This window comes from Fusarium verticillioides, chromosome 11, assembly GCF_000149555.1.
Source record: "Fusarium verticillioides 7600 chromosome 11, whole genome shotgun sequence".
Taxonomy (NCBI): Eukaryota; Fungi; Ascomycota; class Sordariomycetes; order Hypocreales; family Nectriaceae; genus Fusarium; species Fusarium verticillioides.
In genome coordinates this window covers 188,629-206,135 of record NC_031685.1, presented here as the reverse complement: position 1 = coordinate 206,135, position 17,507 = coordinate 188,629, and the positions used below count along the sequence as shown (strand labels likewise).

At 49.5% G+C, this 17,507-nt stretch overlaps 8 protein-coding genes across 9 annotated transcripts; 4 read left to right on the top strand and 4 right to left on the bottom strand.

The window, feature by feature from the left end:
* Positions 1-800: 800 nt before the first annotated feature.
* On the top strand, positions 801-2,642 carry FVEG_12894 (hypothetical protein; the record flags this gene model as incomplete). Its single annotated transcript, XM_018902276.1, has 3 exons — positions 801-1,042; positions 1,096-1,845; positions 1,916-2,642. The coding sequence occupies 3 exons, from the start codon at positions 801-803 to the stop codon at positions 2,640-2,642; spliced, it is 1,719 nt and encodes a 572-aa protein (XP_018760966.1).
* A 215-nt stretch (positions 2,643-2,857) lies between these two features.
* FVEG_12893 (NADPH2:quinone reductase) lies at positions 2,858-4,368 on the top strand. 2 transcript variants are annotated; one of them, XM_018902274.1, is made up of 4 exons: positions 2,858-3,061; positions 3,116-3,183; positions 3,232-3,536; positions 3,592-4,368. In XM_018902274.1, the coding sequence occupies exons 1-4, from the start codon at positions 2,952-2,954 to the stop codon at positions 3,934-3,936; spliced, it is 828 nt and encodes a 275-aa protein (XP_018760964.1). In that variant the 5' UTR covers positions 2,858-2,951; the 3' UTR covers positions 3,937-4,368. The 2 variants fall into 2 exon arrangements, with proteins under 2 accessions (XP_018760964.1, XP_018760965.1); XM_018902275.1 differs by having other exon boundaries at positions 2,858-3,183.
* Positions 4,369-4,371: 3 nt separating this feature from the next.
* FVEG_12892 (hypothetical protein) lies at positions 4,372-5,964 on the bottom strand (the record flags this gene model as incomplete). The annotated part of the gene is made up of 2 exons (XM_018902273.1): positions 4,372-5,821; positions 5,873-5,964. 2 exons carry the CDS (start codon positions 5,962-5,964, stop codon positions 4,372-4,374), a joined length of 1,542 nt encoding a protein of 513 aa, XP_018760963.1.
* A 1,134-nt stretch (positions 5,965-7,098) lies between these two features.
* Positions 7,099-8,092, bottom strand: FVEG_12891 (hypothetical protein; the record flags this gene model as incomplete). Its single annotated transcript, XM_018902272.1, has 2 exons — positions 7,099-7,819; positions 7,869-8,092. 2 exons carry the CDS (start codon positions 8,090-8,092, stop codon positions 7,099-7,101), a joined length of 945 nt encoding a protein of 314 aa, XP_018760962.1.
* Positions 8,093-9,149: 1,057 nt separating this feature from the next.
* Positions 9,150-9,807, top strand: FVEG_12890 (hypothetical protein; the record flags this gene model as incomplete). Its single annotated transcript, XM_018902271.1, has 1 exon — positions 9,150-9,807. The coding sequence occupies exon 1, from the start codon at positions 9,199-9,201 to the stop codon at positions 9,805-9,807; it is 609 nt and encodes a 202-aa protein (XP_018760961.1). The 5' UTR covers positions 9,150-9,198.
* Positions 9,808-10,367: 560 nt separating this feature from the next.
* Positions 10,368-12,022, top strand: FVEG_12889 (hypothetical protein; the record flags this gene model as incomplete). Its single annotated transcript, XM_018902270.1, has 3 exons — positions 10,368-10,678; positions 10,729-11,058; positions 11,107-12,022. 3 exons carry the CDS (start codon positions 10,368-10,370, stop codon positions 12,020-12,022), a joined length of 1,557 nt encoding a protein of 518 aa, XP_018760960.1.
* A 427-nt stretch (positions 12,023-12,449) lies between these two features.
* On the bottom strand, positions 12,450-13,928 carry FVEG_17392 (hypothetical protein; the record flags this gene model as incomplete). Its single annotated transcript, XM_018906638.1, has 1 exon — positions 12,450-13,928. One exon carries the CDS (start codon positions 13,926-13,928, stop codon positions 12,450-12,452), a length of 1,479 nt encoding a protein of 492 aa, XP_018760959.1.
* Positions 13,929-14,182: 254 nt separating this feature from the next.
* On the bottom strand, positions 14,183-16,720 carry FVEG_12888 (catalase-peroxidase 2; the record flags this gene model as incomplete). The annotated part of the gene is made up of 5 exons (XM_018902269.1): positions 14,183-15,434; positions 15,484-16,051; positions 16,100-16,172; positions 16,225-16,379; positions 16,477-16,720. The coding sequence occupies 5 exons, from the start codon at positions 16,718-16,720 to the stop codon at positions 14,183-14,185; spliced, it is 2,292 nt and encodes a 763-aa protein (XP_018760958.1).
* Between the last annotated feature and the right edge of the window lie 787 nt (positions 16,721-17,507).

The following is a 17,507-nucleotide window of genomic DNA, read 5'->3' as shown; positions in this document are numbered from 1 at the left end:
AAAGTTCGTTGTGGAATGGGACGAGATGGAAGGTTGCATACTTGTAAAACGGAAATGGGAGGTTATTAGGTATTGAGTTTGCGGAATTAGTCATGGCTACGGATACTCCCTGAGGGGACTAGAGGACACATGCCAAGCGTGTCGGCGGGAAGGATTGCTTCTGGAATCATGCCGTTGATAGGTCTACTGGGAATAATCGGGACTTAAGCGATGTCAAAAGGGATAAGCTCTCACTCACAAGCCTCAGCTGCATATAACACATTTAGCTCACAACTTAGACATTATACATAATGACTGACTAATCGCTACAACATAAAGCTGGTAAGAGGAAAACCTAGACGATGACTCCTTGGCCGGTCAAGTGGGCTCAACACATCAATCCAGGAGTCTTTGCTATATTCTGGCGGTTGATACCTTGGTACCATTTAGGGTGATGATTGGGGACCAGAGTTTTTCCCATCATGCTTGTACGATAATCATTACATATGCCTTTGTATTATCTTCCATAACTAACGAAAATAAATCCTATCGTTTATTACCCCAGATTGACAGGTCAAGTCATGTACCGCCGTGATAAAGACATGATTTCATTCACAGCTCCTATGCTTTAGGGTATCCAACTTCGCATCAAGCATCGCATCCCAGGTAACTTACCGTACGCGCTAACCCTCCACGGTAAGTTACATCAAATCTCCCACTTCACCAATCACATCTTTCGTTGTTGGTGGCGGTCAAAATGCATGCATCAACCAATGTCAGCATCCAATCTCAACCCACTCAACGCCTCTCGCCGTTTCACAATGAATGCCAAGACCGCCGCAGCCAATCCCGCCTCCGCGACTGAGACAACAACCTACCTCAAACTTGTCAGCCTCGCCATTCTCCCCTTCATCGTGACATACATCCTCACCTCCTTCGGCAACAAGGGATATCAGCATGGCCAAAGCGCACGAGAGCCCCCGAGGGTTCCGTACTGGATTCCTTATGTAGGAAACACAATTGGCTTCGCTTTTTACACTGAGGGCTTCTTATCGTCTATTCTGTAAGTCTCCCCCGGACCGCCAAGGCTTGGCCATGCACTGATCGGCCGCCAAGATCCAAATTCGGAAATGTCCCGCTACGTATCTTTGTCGGCGCAGAGGACATGTACTTTATTCCTCATGGCCAGCCTATTATCGAGCTCTTCAAGGCGTCGCGACATTTGACCACCAAATCTCTTGGTGTAATGACTGTTCGAGATGCGTTTGGCTTGCCCGAGTGTGATATGCCGATTTATGTTGATGACGATTCTCAGTTTGGACATGTTGACCCGCTGAAGAGGTTTGACTTTGTTCAGCATCGTGATTTGCATGCTCTTTTGACAGGAGGGCCATTGAATTCGATGACTGCAAAGTTTGTCGAGGTTTACTCTGATATTATTGAGAAAGACACCAAATTGAGTGAGAATGAGTGGACTGAGGTCGATGATCTTTATGAGTGGCTTAAGAACAATCTTTTCCGCGCTGCAGTAACTGCTCTGTGCGGCGACAAGTTTCTCGAAATCTCACCAAGCTTCCTTGAAGACTTCTGGTTGTTTGACTATCGTCTGCCCAGCCTATTCAAGCGCATGCCCAGGTGGCTTGTTCCGGGAAGTTATGCAGCCAGAGACAAGTGCGTCGAGAGCGTGCTGAAGTACCATGAACATGGAAACAAGCTATTTGACTTTACTGACGAAGACGGCATTATCAAGATGGATTGGACACCAGAGTTTGGAACGAAATTGATGAGTGCTAGACAAAAGATGTTCCAGAGCGTTGGGTTGACCCCGCGAGGTGGCGCTGCTCTTGACCTGGGGCTAATGTGGGCGTAAGTCAATCACTAACAACACCAACCCCGGATTGTCCTCTCACACATGGGCTTCACTAATTACTTGCAGGGTCAATGCTAATGCCATTCCCGCCGGCATGTGGATCCTCCTTGATATCCTCCTCGACAAGGACCTGAAGGACAGAGTAATGGCCGAGATGCAGCCTTCATTCATCGACAAATCTCTATCCTTCGATATCGAAAAGCTCTGCTCCGGCCCCTTGATTAATTCTATCTATCTCGAGACATTACGTCTTCGCGTTGCTTCACCCGTTGGTCGAACTTCTATCATCCCCAATCTCAAGTTCGGTAAGTGGCAGATGAAGCAGGGCGTCGGCATGCTCTCCTCATCATGGGCTGGCGGCCACGATCCCGCCTTTTGGAACACTGGACATGTACAACCTGGTGGAATTGAAGAGCATCCTGTCGAATCGTTCTGGGCAGAGCGGTTCCTCGTCTACGAGAATGATTCAACCAGCGGCCCCGTTCGCCCAACCGCTGCTGCCGAAAAGCCTACAAAGCGAACCTCAGAGGAGGACCGTAAAGCACGGCCTACTATTGATGGAACGCTGGGATATTGGTATCCTTACGGTGGTGGAACAAAAATGTGTCCTGGTCGATTCTTCGCCAAACAGGAACTCATGGCTGCCGTAGCTGTTGCTCTACGTGCGTTTGACATTGAACTTGTTGACCCAGAAGCGGCGAGTAAGGTCAGGCCGAACATGGATTACTTTCCATTTGGAACTATCCCGCCCAAGGAAAAGGTCGCGGCTCGGATTAGGAGGCGAAAGCTCTGATATGGTTGAGCTTGGTTTTCGATGTATCATTTCTCGGATATTAGTTTAGATGTGATAATCAACGCATGTAAATTGTTTGTAATCCAAGTTATGATCTCTCATGATTTAATGATGACAGGATCATGCAGGTATACCCGCATTATGATGCGTTCAGCTCCACTCTAACTTATGTCATGACGGTTAAGGATACAAATACTTCTCACTACTCTAACGTAGCTTTCACCCTCTGAATGTACCAGGACTTCAGCCAATGTATTTAAAGTCGCGGATTCTCAATTGCCGACAATTTCTGTCTATTTGAACTGCATCATGGCTACTATGAAAGCTATCGGAGTCTCCAAGTACGGCCCGATCGATAACCTCGAATCGCGAGACGTCCCGAAGCCTTCGGATCCCACGGGCCGGCAGGTCGTCGTCAAGTTTGTTCCATAGTTCCAGTTCCATTTAGATTCAGAGGTACTTATGCTGTTCAGGGTCAAGGCCTGTTCTGTCAACCCGATTGATCACAAGGTTCGATCAGGAACCTATGACGATGCGCCCGGTAATTCCACCACCTCGGACCATCAGAGTAAGACTGACAAATTGATAGACTACTATAACCACGTCCCAAGGGACTTTCATATCATCGGATTCGACGGATCCGGGGTAGTAGAGAAAACCGGGCCTGACTGCCAACTCTTCAAAGTCGGCGATGAAGTCTCTTGGGTAGGCCCATCGACTGATCAGGGGAGCTATGCAGAGTATCAACTCATAAGCGAACTAGCCTGCGCCAAAAAGCCAAGAAACCTTGATTTCGTTGATACTGCGAGCTACGGCTTGACTTTCATGACAGCATATCAGTCGCTGTATCGAAGGATGGAGGTCAAGCCTGAGGAGCAGACTGGTATCTTGATCGTAAGCTCGGGACAGCTTTCGACATAACGGTGTTGAACTGACATTATTTCCTAAGATAAATGGAGGTGGTGGTGTAGGAAGTGCTGCTATTCAGCTTGCGAGGAGAGTGCTTAAGCTTCCGGTCGTTGTGGCTACGGCATCACGACCTGAGACGATCGAGTCTTGCAAGAGGATGGGCGCTACGCATGTCATAAACCATCGAGAAGACCTTGCCAAGCAGATTGACGATTTAAGGCTCAATGTCCCCATCAAGGAAGCACCACCTTCCACTCAAGCATATCACTCGCTAACAGACACAGATACGTCTACATTGTCGCCCGAACCGAGCAATACACCCAATCCATCGCCAAAATCTGCGCCCCATTCGGCAAAGTCTGCACCGTCGTCCAAGCAGACGTGAGCCTCTACGGAACAGACTTCATGTCCAAGTCGCTGACATTCTCATGGGATTGGGTGGGTTCTGCTGCATATCATGACGCAGGCGTTGAGGATTACCATGAGATGCTGGGAACTATCTCACGCCTGATAGAGGAAGGTACACTGTTCTCTACAGCTAGGACGCGTCTTAGGTTGACGCTTGAAGGGTTAAAGGAGGCGCATAGGAGGGTGGAGAGTAGTACCACTGTTGGGAAGATTGCGCTTGGTATTGATGAGCCTGGGGAGGGGGAGCCGTTCGCTTAGCTAGCATATCTCTGATGACTTGGTCGCTGGTCAGTCATCATGTTAGATAACGGTCAAAAGAAGCAAGAGGTATATATCTAAAAAGTCTTTCGCTACAGTGGTATCCTCAATCAACACAACCGGTCTCACCGAAAGCCTTGGCCAACTCCTTCACCTAGCTCGCCACCCCGACTGCTCCAAAGTTGATACTCCCAGTCCTCCCCAACTCATTCAACCAACCCTCCACATCAGAGCTCACACCAACAGCAAAATCCTCCTCAACAACCCCAACCTGCCACGTATTCGTTACCACCAAATCCCCGCCCTGAGTTGAGATGACACTGAACGTCAAGGCCGACCCAAACGTCGGTGCAGTTTGCGTGAATGTCGCATTCTCAATAGCCCACTTATCACCCTCAGCTTTTCCATGTATAACGCCAATATTGCTGATCTCCCATGAATACGATCGCGTTTTGCCATGGTCTTTGACGAACGATTGCCAGTCTTTTACAAACTTGGCTAGTCCGACGTGATCGTTCTTAGTGCCCAAGTCCAGCTTGGCGGATATGCCTTCTCGTATCGCCTTCGCACATGACCAGACCGTCGCTTCTAGGTTTGCACTCATGTTTGGCTTGGTCTGGGCTTCGTTGACTTGTTCTCGAACCTTGGCTACGAGCTCCTCATCGAATGTAAATGGCCAGTATGCCACGCTGTTGATCGCCGTCTTGTTCATGTCGATGCTCAGATGGCCCGGCTTCTGGAACTGTCGTAGACAGACAGGCGTACCGCATAAGAACGCAGAAGCCTTGATCTCCGCCAGTCTCGTCGCCATTGAAACTGCAATGAGCGTGTGCATGAGCCCCGTCAAGGTCGTACCGTGCTGACGACACGCGTCAAGTACAGGCTTTAGCGCCTTTTTCGCAACTTTCGTCACCACCATACTCGTTGTCGAAGGTTCTGTCGGTATTGGTGCCCATGTCGCCATGTGAGGGAGTTCTTTCGCTTTCATCGAAGCGATAATATCCCTCCCGAATTCACCTACGATGAAATGAAGAGAGACGGGTAGCTTGATCAAGTGATGCAAGGGAGGCGTGAGCTCGGTGTTCGGCACCTCGAAGACGCGGTCTTTGAGAATCACGCTGTGGTCTGGTGTGTTGAGACAAGTGAAGAGACTGTCTTGGAAGAGCTTTCCGCTTTTTCCATCTGCAGCGGTATGTTCCCAAGCAAAGACAATATCTAAAAAGTTGGACTCGACTGGTCTGAGTATAGTTACTCTCCAACCAGGTTGGGTCTCGAGATTCGTATAGGGCTCATTAACCTGCCATTCCAAGGTGGCATGGAGAACTGATTCGTACGCTTCTAAATCAGAGATCGTCCGCCATTCTATGTGGTTATTCAAGTCAATCTGATCGAGGCGCACCCAGTGTTGTTTCTTAGAGTCTGCGTTGATTCGTCCAACTGTGAATAGCGGATGCTGGAGAATAGCACGGGCGAAGGCATTTTCAACCAGTTTCTGGAGCGATGCAGCATCCGAAGTGAGTAATGCTTCTGGAATTCGATAACGACATGATATAGCACAGCCAATGATTGCTCCTAGTGAATAATGAGCGGCTTGGAGGTGTTCACTGCAAGACGTTAGGTCTACCTTTGAGATTGTGGGACAGAGTAGCACTCACACAGGGCTGAGTTTCCTCAGGACCTTGTCCTTGTCATTCAGACTCCTGGCGCTCTTCTTGCTACGAAGGCGGTCGATCATATTTGACGACATGGTGCATATGTAACACTCGGAAGATGGGAGAAGATTAAAGTTTTTATGGATCAGCGAATTAAGCTCTTTAACTATAAAGCTCCAGAAGCATGGACACAGCAGATTCATAAATAGTTTATTAAAATAGAATAGTCTCTCGCTGCCAGATGGTGACACGCTCGATTGGCTTCATGGTGAAGTGACAGGGTTGTTTAGCCAATCGGTTAGTCCTGTTCCGTTGGTCGTCGTGGCCCTTGTTCGTGACGGTGACGCTAGCGCGGTCGTGATTGGGCTGATTCAATCCGTCGGGCGTCCGCGGGCACAAAATCCAGTCGCGTTTCGGCATAAACGGGCGCCTTGGATTGAGGCTGACGGTGTCGCTTTACCCTACGAGGCTACGCATCGTTCGCTCTCGGATAAAGTTGCCTAGAGTGTTTCAGGGGTCTGTTCGGTCAGCTCATCTCAGCATGTCGTATTACCAGAGCTGATTGGTGGACTCTGGCTTCGTCATCATCCTTGCTAAGATATCTGCAATGGACAGTCCGGTCAGATCATAATAAAGCTCAAGTACGAACATCCACACGCGTCTGATTATAAGTCATATTCTTCTTGTCTGCAAGTAAGCAAACGTCATGTTGAGGTTGACGGTGACTTTGCTGGGTGCAGGGTCGCAACTTGACATTCCGGCGGCCGCACTCGCAGACCCGCGAGGCCGGCTCCGGTCACTAGCGGGAATAAGCCTTGTTCACTCAAAGATCAAGAATTGGTGTTCAATTTCATTGTCCAGTCCGAGTGTTTCCTATGGCAGCATATACTGTCAGTGATCATGCCCATGCACACATTCGCTTGTTCAGGTCAGACCCGCTGGTGTTACAAAGTCTGCTTACAAAAGTGACAAAGGACCTCTGGGAAGCTTGAACGACATGCAAATATTTGCAGCCCAGAACCGTGTTACCTTTAGATTTTTCGACTCGCATGCTTGGCCATTTTAACCGTAGTCGCATACCGGGTTGCAAGGGTATGTCTACGCACGAACAGCATCACCGGGCTACTCCTTCAGCTTGTCATGGTTCTAATTCATGATGGAAGCCTTTTGATAATCGCTTTATGGTATGAAATAAGAGCAACTCTACTAGGATCTATAAATCTATGATCTTAGCTATCAAAGTTGCGATATGGACATTGGACCGATTCGTTCTTGTCCTGCAGGCACAGCTGGCGGGCCTCACTAGTTCCAACTGCACCGTAAGCAGTCAAATCTGGGCTTACGCCTATCGTGTCGTACTTCTGCAACAGGTTCCGAACTTTGCTTTGTGCAGCCTTTCGCTTCTCAGGAGTTCCCAGCAGATTATCCAGAACCCACTTCGGCTGCAGTGCGATCACTGGCACACTCATATGTCTGCTCCACCGCTTCTGGTGTGCTGGCGTTAACATGACAGGGAAGACCGGCTCACCATTGAAGCAAAACGTCCACTTAGCATCTTCTGTATCTTGTGGGATGTCCTCTGGCCAAGGTCTTGGATCGCAGATACGAAGGCCTCGAAGCATGTCCCAGAACGTGCGGTTATGCTCCTCCACGGTACGCTGCTTCTCGGAGGGGGCGCCGATGATGACGAGGGATGTATTGGGGCCCAGAGATGTTGACATGCGCAGATACTGGGTTAAAGCGAGAGCTACCTTGCGGACATTACGGGGTTCGGATGGATTGTCTGACTCGAGGAACACATAGCGATGATCGTCTGACCGGTAGCCCATAGTGGCGTATACACAAGGAAAGGTCTTCATGCCACTCCCTTTTGCCAATATTGTGCCTTTGAAATCTTGGTATGCAAGGCCTTGCCAAGTATCCTTGTCGAACTGAGTCTCAACTTCTTTTCTAATGGCAGGTCAGTCTTGCATGTACAAGCAAATGTTAAGTCGCGAACCTCGTCAACAGTTCCGCCAGTGAACATGATCGGGTTTCATTAACGCCATCGGTGTGTAGTGCAGCCTCTTCCTGTTTCGGCGCGGATGTCCTGAGCTTGGAGCCATTCGTGAGAAGTCTCAACTTCTTTATGAAGTGATTAATAGAGGCCTTTCGAGATTGTACTATTCTGGCCACTATCGTGACGGCAATGAATAATATGATGGCATTGATCGCAAGTTGCATGATGAGGAGAAATTGAGAATATGTGAAAATAGTACGTCATAGAGGTATCTCAGGACAACGCTCACAAATTAGTTCAGCATCAATTTTAAGTGGAAATAGGCTGAACTTATATGTAATAACACAGTGGCAATCTGAAAGCGTGCATAGTACCAACACGACAGGGTATAAGCCAGATATCACTGACGTGATTTGACTGAAATGCTAGGATCAGCGCTGGTCTTCGGACTGTCAGGCTTCAGGGAAAGATCCGTGACACGAAACCCCTGATAGCGTCATGGTTATTGCTGACATTGTGTAGTTACGAGTAGGACTAATGAAATAAACATGATGTATGCGCCAAGCGATGATGCATACACAGATCCAGGCCGGAACCTTTCCTCCGAGGGCTACACAGGCTGCAGGCCGCTTCGAGGTAAAGTGCCCATCGCAAGCGTCAGTTGCCAGATCTATCAACTCACAAATTATCCGAGATAAGCTTCCAGATTGCCATCTGATCAGGCTATAGGCTATTTCACTGTAGTCTTTCTTGTAAAGTGGCGGAGGCGTCTCCTACGGGCGCCCCCAGATTGTTCAGCGCTGGATGCTAGCGCACAGGGATGACAGATCGAGTCCGGGGAAAGGTGGATCCTCCCGGAATCGAAAGCATGAGCCGCTGAGGTCATGGCCCTGATGGTGGCATCATCGACAACGGAATGCTGCTGTCACAATCTGATCACCATTACCTAGGGTCTCGTAATATTCGTCACAGCTAGTGTGCATATCATATCAGCTGCTATGGGTTAGGCGATTCAGCTGATTCATCAAGATCCGGTGAGTGGTTTTCCTGGATGAAGGGAAAGTCGTTGAGCCGTTGTATAAGATGAAGGCTCAATTAGGCATAGTTCTTACGTCTAGTGATGTGAGGCTTGCGGTAGAGCAAAACTATCCGTGATGAATATTACGAAATGTTACGGTAATGTGCCGACTCTTGAGATGCTGAACACTACAAAGTCATGGAATATCTCGTAGCACAACAACCATCCCGTGTCCAGAATAACCTACATATTTACCGTTCAATTGACTTTCATATTTACTCGACGGATCACAGCCCCTGCCGAACTCCCGGAATGGAGGATACTAGACAATTACCCGATGGCATCATCGAACTCGCGCCGCGCACAGGAACCTCTTTCTTCGTCAACAAGGGCCAACGCCTAACAGTAATCGATCCAAAAGGCGGTCAAGTCTCCGACCTCGTGGCATTCAACCGACACGACACAGACGAGGTCATATCCAACGGACGCACATTTGACTACGCAGACACCATATACCTAACAACCAACCACCCGCTTTACTCAAACCGCAGCAGCATCATGCTCAAAATCGTCGACGACACTTGCGGACGTCACGACTTTCTGCTTACGCCGTGTTCAAAAGATACGTTCCGCATCATATACGGCGACAAGGAGCCGCACCACGGCTGTTTCGGCAACCTCTCCCTTGCGCTAGGCAAACATGGTATTGCGCCAGATCGCATTCCTTGCGCGTTTAACTGCTTTATGAATGTGCCTGTGGACGGGAAGACGGGCAAGTTCACGGTGGAGCCGCCCATCAGTAAGGCTGGTGATCACATCGACTTTGTCGCGGAAATGGACCTTATTGTTGCGATCACGGCGTGTTCAGCTGGCAAGTCTAATGGTGGTAGCTTTAAGCCTATTCAATACAAGTTAGTTTAACGAAAAACGAGAGAAATGTTAGGTATGCATCCTGTCACAAGGTTTTTGTGGTTTCACAAAGGGTCTCGGAAGGGATAAGTGGTGACGCTGATATTTGACGGCGTCATTGATCTTCTCAGTGTTGAGCTCCAACTTACACGCGCGAAAGTCAATCTGCAAAAGGCCTCGTCTGTTTCTACCCGTCTTCAAAAGGAGGATGCTAAGCAATCAGGATGTTTCTGAAGGATCAAAAGTCTTCAACGTCATCCACGGTTCATGATTGGATGTAGACGTTAAGGGGCGGGTAGACAGAGATGATGCCTACATAGCCGATCGATCACTAATCCGGCTGCGGCCCGCCAGATCGATCGTCTGGGGACCCGATGTAATGGTTCTGATGTGCCCCCTATCTAGGCTATCCCTTTGGTCTTCTTACCTGCGACCTTTCCCAAGATACATGCTTAGGACTTTTGAGAGTACAGAGGTTATTGACAGCAACTCTTTTGCCGCAGACACCGTGCCAGACTAATCAATTTAGGACTAGTTCTCAGTCATCTACACAGATATCTCCAGAGAGCACAATGGCAAACAAGTGCTCGATTGAAGATTCTGTGCAAGGCAAAGGGGTCCATGTCGACAGTGACAAACGCATCTGCTGGGATGAAGATGCTGACCAGCACCCCCGGAATTGGAAATCCGGAACGAAGGCATATACCGTCGCTCTGATATGCTGGTTGGAGATGTACATGACGGCAATCAGCTCCTCTGGGGTTGGTTTGCTCACTCCTACGGATATATCTCTGCTAACAATGTTCCAGACGGCTACTGCAGATGCAGCACGAGAGGAGTATGGTGTCAGCAGAACGATGGCCTATTTCGTCTTTGTCACCATGTAAGCTTGGTCTGGCCAGGGTGTTAATACTTTTGCTAATTTTAGAACAGATACCTGCTAGGTCAAACCATAGGTAGCATCTTTTGCTCACCCATCTCAGAGGTATTCGGACGACGAACCATATATATCCTTGCAGCAACCTTATTCTGCGTATCATCAGTGATAGTGGCCGCGGTGCCGTCGATAATCGGCGTTTATTTCGGCCGTTTCTTCCAAGGCGTGGCTGCGGCAATCCCCGCAACCGTCGCCTTTGGCAACTTTGATGACATGTATAATGCTGAGCATAGGATCTGGGTCGTCTATGTGTATACCATCCTTGGTATGCTGGGCCTGGCTCTGGGCCCTATTTACTCGGCATACATCACTTCAAGTATAGGCTGGTAAGTCTAGAAGTCATCGAGATGCTTTCTGGTCTGACATTGAATTAGGCGCTGGGTATACTACATCTCTACAATCGTCATGGGTGCCACGGCTGTTGCATGCATCTTCACGAAGGAGTCCAACGCAAACCAATTACTCGACAAGATTGTCAAAGGCATACGTGAAGAAACCGGCATTGAAGACGCCAAGTCTAGCAATGAAGAGGGAGAAAAGTTTACACTAGCCACCTTTGCGCAGAATGCTCTCTTCCGACCCTTGCAGTTCCTTGTCACTGATCCTCTGGTTTTCTTCTGCGCCGTACTTTGCGCCATTGCATTCGGTCTCATCTACGGCTTGACAGAATCATTAACCATCGTCTACACCGCGCCGCCTTTTAAATTTTCGCAGAACAGCTCCAGTCTCGCATTCCTCGCCATTGCGATCGGCGAGGTGATCAACATCCTACCCCGAATCTACGACGCACATATATACAAGAAATACCGCAGAACCCACCGAAGAATCCTTCCAGAGAGCAAGATCACGTCGTTCGTAATCGCCGCACCATCTCTTGCTATCGGTTTGTGGCTCTTCGCCTGGACCATTCCACCACGGGTAACGGACGTTCCTTGGCCTGTCAGCATGATTGGCCTGGTGATGATCGGATTCAGTGCCAATGATTTTAGTTATGTGTTGTTCGGATATGCTACTGATAGTTATGGTGAATATGCTGCTAGTGCTGTCAGTGCTATTAGCTTGACGCGTACGCTGACTGCTGCGGTGTTTCCGCTTTTCACACATCAGATGTATACGGGGCTGGGCAGCAATGTTGCAACGAGCATCTTGGCAGCGGTGGCGAGTTTGTTTGCGTTCACGCCATTCTTATTCTTGAGGTATGGATCAAGATTGAGGCATAGAAGCAAGTTTGCAGCGGATGATGAGCAGGCTCTGGAGCAGGAGAATTTCCATATGAAGGATAAGGAGTAGATGTTGCCCTTTACACCGATCTATCTGAATCCAACGCCTTCCGGCTACGTCTCTTATGAGCTGTCTAAGAAACAGAACAAATAGGCTCGATGTAAGCCCAGCTGTTACACAGATCTTTCTTTGCAAGGGATACCATGAGGGATGTTGACATCCTGGTGATTGCCATGTAGCGTCACCAGTCAGGTCGCCAAATGCTCACAACCCGTTATACTTTACTGAAACATGAGTTTAAGATAGTAATTTCTCGTAAATCCGCAACATGCTAGATATTGGGTGCGTGGTGAAAGTTCAGTTGCAGGGTTTTAGCCGAGAGCAACTGCACTCGGGTCAGTGTCTTTTATCATGCTTGTGATGGATGTTCATATATATACTCATGTATATAATTCTCTGAATCCAAACTTTCGTCAATAAAATTTTGTCAGCACCATCATGGCCACTGAGGCCCCGTTGGAGGGTCGGCAATAGGAGGATAAGGCTTAGGCATCAAACCCATTCTCTCCCACGCACTACCCCCTTCATGAGATCCGTGAGTAAATGTGAATTTGATGCCTTTTTCCCGCGCTAGCTCGTTGACTGGTTTATATACATCTTCATCTATGCCGCCAAACACAAACAACCATATCTCCAGAGTTTTCAGCGCACAAAGGCGGGTACCAGGGCCACAAGCCTTCAGCAACGAACACAGTGTTTCGACATACTGCAGAAGCTGTGGCTGATAATTCGCGAGATTGCATTGGAGACCAAGATGCTCAAGTGATCTCGGTAAGTAATCCACCATTTCCTCGTTTCGTGAAACATCACGATAGTTGAGTACATGAATATCCACGGTGAGGCGCTTCAGCTTGATCATTTGTTTAAAGCACTCTTTGAAGCATTCAAAACGCGCCTGAGACGCGTTTTCTAATAAAGCCGGGTTGTTCCTGAAGCTGTGCGTAATAAGATCGAACGCGAGCTCCTCCAAAGATGCTGCATGGAGGAGCAACGCTTGTCGAGTGAGAGTGAGGCTGTTATGTCCATCCTCGTTCATTCTAGAGGGGTTTCTCCAAGTGAAAACGAGCTTCTTCAGTCGTTTGCAGGTGCTAACAACAGTGAGTAGTCCTTGGTTCGTGAGGCAAGCGGCCTCCAAGAACAACTCCTCAACAGGCGAAGTCCCAGCAGGAAACCGTGTCTCGTAGATATCAGGATCTAAGCCCAGCCTAGTATATTCATTTCTGTCCTTCTCATCGGAGATGTTTTTGATCGGTATCTCGTCAGATAACCCTGAGAGGGCAAGAGTTTTGATATTCGGAAAATAGAAAAAGGGTGCCGCACATTGAATGTTTCCGGGGTCATCTTCGTCGTACCATCTGACCACAGCGAGTTTAAGGTTCTCCAATGGCCCTTGGGGGCCATTATGCCGAAGAGCCAAAGACACAAGGTTTAACACCAGCAGTCCTGACTCTTGATAGTACGGAATCGTAACGTCGAGGCTCTCGATTCTGGTACATAGAACTAAGAGAAGTGCTGCTACCGGGTCTATCTTTGCACCGACTAGTCCTTCGCACCAGCCAGGGTCCTTGGCAAGCTCTGGAAACCGTTGACGAGCTGCTACGGCAAGTTCATCAAGCCCGTCAGCACCAACCAATGGGTCATCTTCTTCGATACGAATCAGTTCATCGAAGACGATCGATTTGACATTGCTTTGGAGGTGGGGGTTTCGAACGAGATGCAGCGCAAAGTGAGCAGGTGCTTGTTTGTGTACGATCTCGGGATAAAACGGCCAATGGCGGACGAGAAGTGGTGAGGCGATTCTATAAAGTCTCTTATCGACATATATGACTTGGAAAAGTGCGAGGCGATCTGAATCGCATATCAGGATAAAGATATCAGCGAGTATCTCATCCGGGAGGTCCTGCAGTTCCCCCATTCTGCATGTCGTAGTGTTGGAAGTGAAATCAGCAGATTACCCAGTATTGCGGGGTTGCTGATGAGATTGGGATGAGATAACATTGTCACGTGCCGGTAAGCATATGTACAGGATTAAGGTCGCATCGGGAAATAGGGGGTTCTGGTGTTTACAATGTTACACGTTGGAGCAGTTTGAACAGTTCAATGAATATACTATATATAGTGAAGAAATATGTAGATCGAGAAAAAGTGTCAAAGGTGACTGAGAAAACACTACTTCTCAACCTTGACATCAAAGCGGTCCAGGTTCATGACCTTGGTCCATGCAGAAATGAAATCCTTCACAAACTTCTCTTTCGCATCAGCGCTACCGTAGACCTCAGAGATGGCACGCAGCTCAGCATGAGATCCGAAGACCAGATCAGCGCGGGTAGCAGTCCACTTGACGGACTTGGTGGAGCGGTCAGTGCCGGTCCAGAGCTCACCACGGTCATCCTTCTTGGCCCATGAGTAGGCGGGAGAGAGAAGGTTGACGAAGAAGTCGTTGGTCAGCTGGCCCTTCTTCTCAGTGAGAATACCGTTGGAAGAACCGTCGTAGTTGGCGTTCAAGGCACGGAGACCACCGACGAGGACGGTCATCTCGGGAGGAGTAAGGGTAAGAAGAGCAGCGCGGTCAACGAGGATCTCCTCAGTGCGAGCACGGGCAGTACCATGTCCATAGTTACGGAAACCATCAGCAAGGGGCTCAAGGTAACCGAACTGAACGAGATCGGTCTGGTTCTGGGTAGCATCAACACGGCCAGGAGTGAAAGGAACCTCGACGTCCTTGAAGCCAGCAGCCTGGGCAGCCTTCTCGATAGCAGCAACACCACCGAGAACAATCAGATCAGCGAGAGAGACCTTCTTGGAGCCGGACTTGGCGTTGAAGTCCTTCTGGACCTTCTTCAGTGCAGAGAGAACCTGCTTGAGCTGCTTGGGGTTGTTGCTGGCCCAGTTGATCTGAGGCTCAAGAGCAATACGAGCACCGTTGGCACCACCACGCTTGTCAGTTCCACGGAAAGTAGAAGCAGAGTTCCAAGCAGTAGAAACAAGCTTAGAAACATCAAGACCATCAGTAGACAGGATAGTGGACTTGAGGCTCGAGATCTCAGCCTCGCCAATGATATCACCCTTTCGCTCAGGGAGAGGATCCTGCCAGATGAACTTCTCCTTAGCGACCTCGGGACCAAGGTAGCGAGAAACAGGGCCGAGATCACGGTGGAGGAGCTTGTACCATGCACGAGCGAAAGCAGCGTTCATCTCCTTGGGGTTGTCATGCCAGCGCTTGCAGATCTTGAGGTACGAGGGGTCGTTGATGAGGGCGAGATCGCTAGTGAGCATGGTGGGGCGGCGGAACTTGCCCTTGACGAAGGGGTCGGGGTACTCAAGCTTGCCGTTGAGAGCCTCCCATTGCTTGTGGCCAGCGGGGCTCTCGACGAGGGTCCAGTTGTTGCCGAGAAGAGACTTGAGGAAGTGGTTGCTCCACCTATGATTTGTTAGTACGGGTGAGACTCAGATGCAGAGAGGGGACGTACTTGGTGGGAGTGGTGGACCAGATAACCTCGAGACCGCTGGTCATCTGGTCAGGACCGTTACCCTCGTTGACGCTGTTGTGCCATCCAAGACCCATCTCTCCAAGGTCAGCAGCCATGGGCTCAGGGCCAATGTTCTTAGCAGGAACAGCACCGTGAGTCTTGCCCAGGGTGTGACCACCAATGATGAGAGCAGCAGTCTCCTCATCGTCCATACCCATACGACCGAAAGCAGTACGGATATCAAGAGCAGAAGCCTTGGGGTCAGAGCTTCCATCAGGACCCTCAGGGTTGACGTAGATGAGACCAAAGTGCGTTGCACCAAGGGGCTTCTCGAGCTTGTCGGCACGCTCGTAAATGTCTGTGCTACCGTTGTAGCGAACGTCGTTACCCTTGGGGACAAAGGTGGACTCGGCACCCCAGTAGATGGACTCATCGGCCTCCCAGGTGTCAGCGCGACCACCGGCGAAACCGAGGGTCTCGAAGCCGCTGTGCTCGAGGGCGACGTTGCCGGCGAGAACGATCAAGTCAGCCCATGAGATCTTGCTGCCGTACTTTTGCTTGATGGGCCCTGCGATTTGTTAGATCTTGCGGTTTGTGTGACGGCTGTGTAACGTACAGAGCAGACGACGGGCTTTGTCCAAGTTCTGGTTGTCGGGCCAGCTGTCGAGAGGTGCGAATCTTTGTTGACCCTGTGTCCGTTAGCAAAACACTCGAGAATAGGATACTGAGGTCATTACTCACCATTCCGGCGCCACCTCGGCCGTCCATTGCGCGGTATGTACCAGCGCTGTGCCATGACATACGAATGAAGAGACCACCATAGTTTCCATGGTCAGCAGGCCACCAATCTTGAGAATCCGTGAGAAGCGCGTTGAGGTCCTTCTTCAGAGCAGCAACTGCAAAATAAATCAGTAAATAGTCGTCCATCCCCAGATTCAGTGGACCCCACAGTCCAAGAGAACTTGAAAGCTTCGGTGTAGTCGAATCCAGCACCCAATTGGTTATACTGGGGTGAAAACTGCCTCAAGACATCCCACCGCAGAGCACAAGGCCAAAAGTCCCTGGATCGAGTACCGCCACCAGCCTGATTGCTAGCGACGCGGCAGATGCCAAAGTCCTCGGGGATTTCTCGCGGCGGGACGAGGTTAGTGTCCGTGGCGCGCTTGGCAAAAGGGCAGCCCTGGCTAGCGGCCAGAGGCACAAGGCCAGAAGCCAGCAGGAGTGATTGCACGTGCATGGCTGGGGAGTATGTGCTGTGACTGTGAGGTTGTGAGACTGACAGACGAACAGACCAGAAAAACGGGCGGATTTATGTTTAGTTTTGTACCCAGAGTGAAGAGGCAAGAAAAAGAAGGTTACAGTGACGATCTGCAGGGGCTGGGACAGCGCCAAGTCGGCAGTGTCAGTGGTATAGGGCCTTATGCAGCAGGTCAGACGCTCGGATTAGCAATCGAGGCTCAGTTACAGTGCATCTTAGTCTAGCCATTGGTGCATGGATCAGAGAGACCTTGGCCTGGCTGCGGTATCACAAGGATAAACCCAGCCTTTTCTTGCCTCTTCTAAGCAGTGCAATCCACACCAACGTCACTGACCCCTCCTGCTTGTTTCCCAGTTAGTGATAGGCGGTGACGATACTGGAATCAGATGTCTCGTCCGTGGATTCATTGTTCATGTGGAGACGGAGAAAATCTGGGTGCTAGGGCGAGAGAAGAAAAAGATCCCTGATAAGCGGCAATGCCAATTGAATCACACGCACCAACTGCCGACAGGGATGGTAAATCACAGGACTGCTATTGGTTTACGTGAGACTTGGGCCATACTGAGAAGGTGGTAGCTTAATATAAACTTTTGGAGAACACCAGTGAAACACATGGTTTAGAGTTTATCATTTACCCTTGAGGAATCGACCTTATGCATGTTGTTTTCTTAATAATTCTCAGTACAAGCTGACTGATCAAGCCTGTCTCTGTTGGAGATAGATTGGGCAGAGCCATTCTTCTAATCGCCCTGCCAAGCTGTGATTA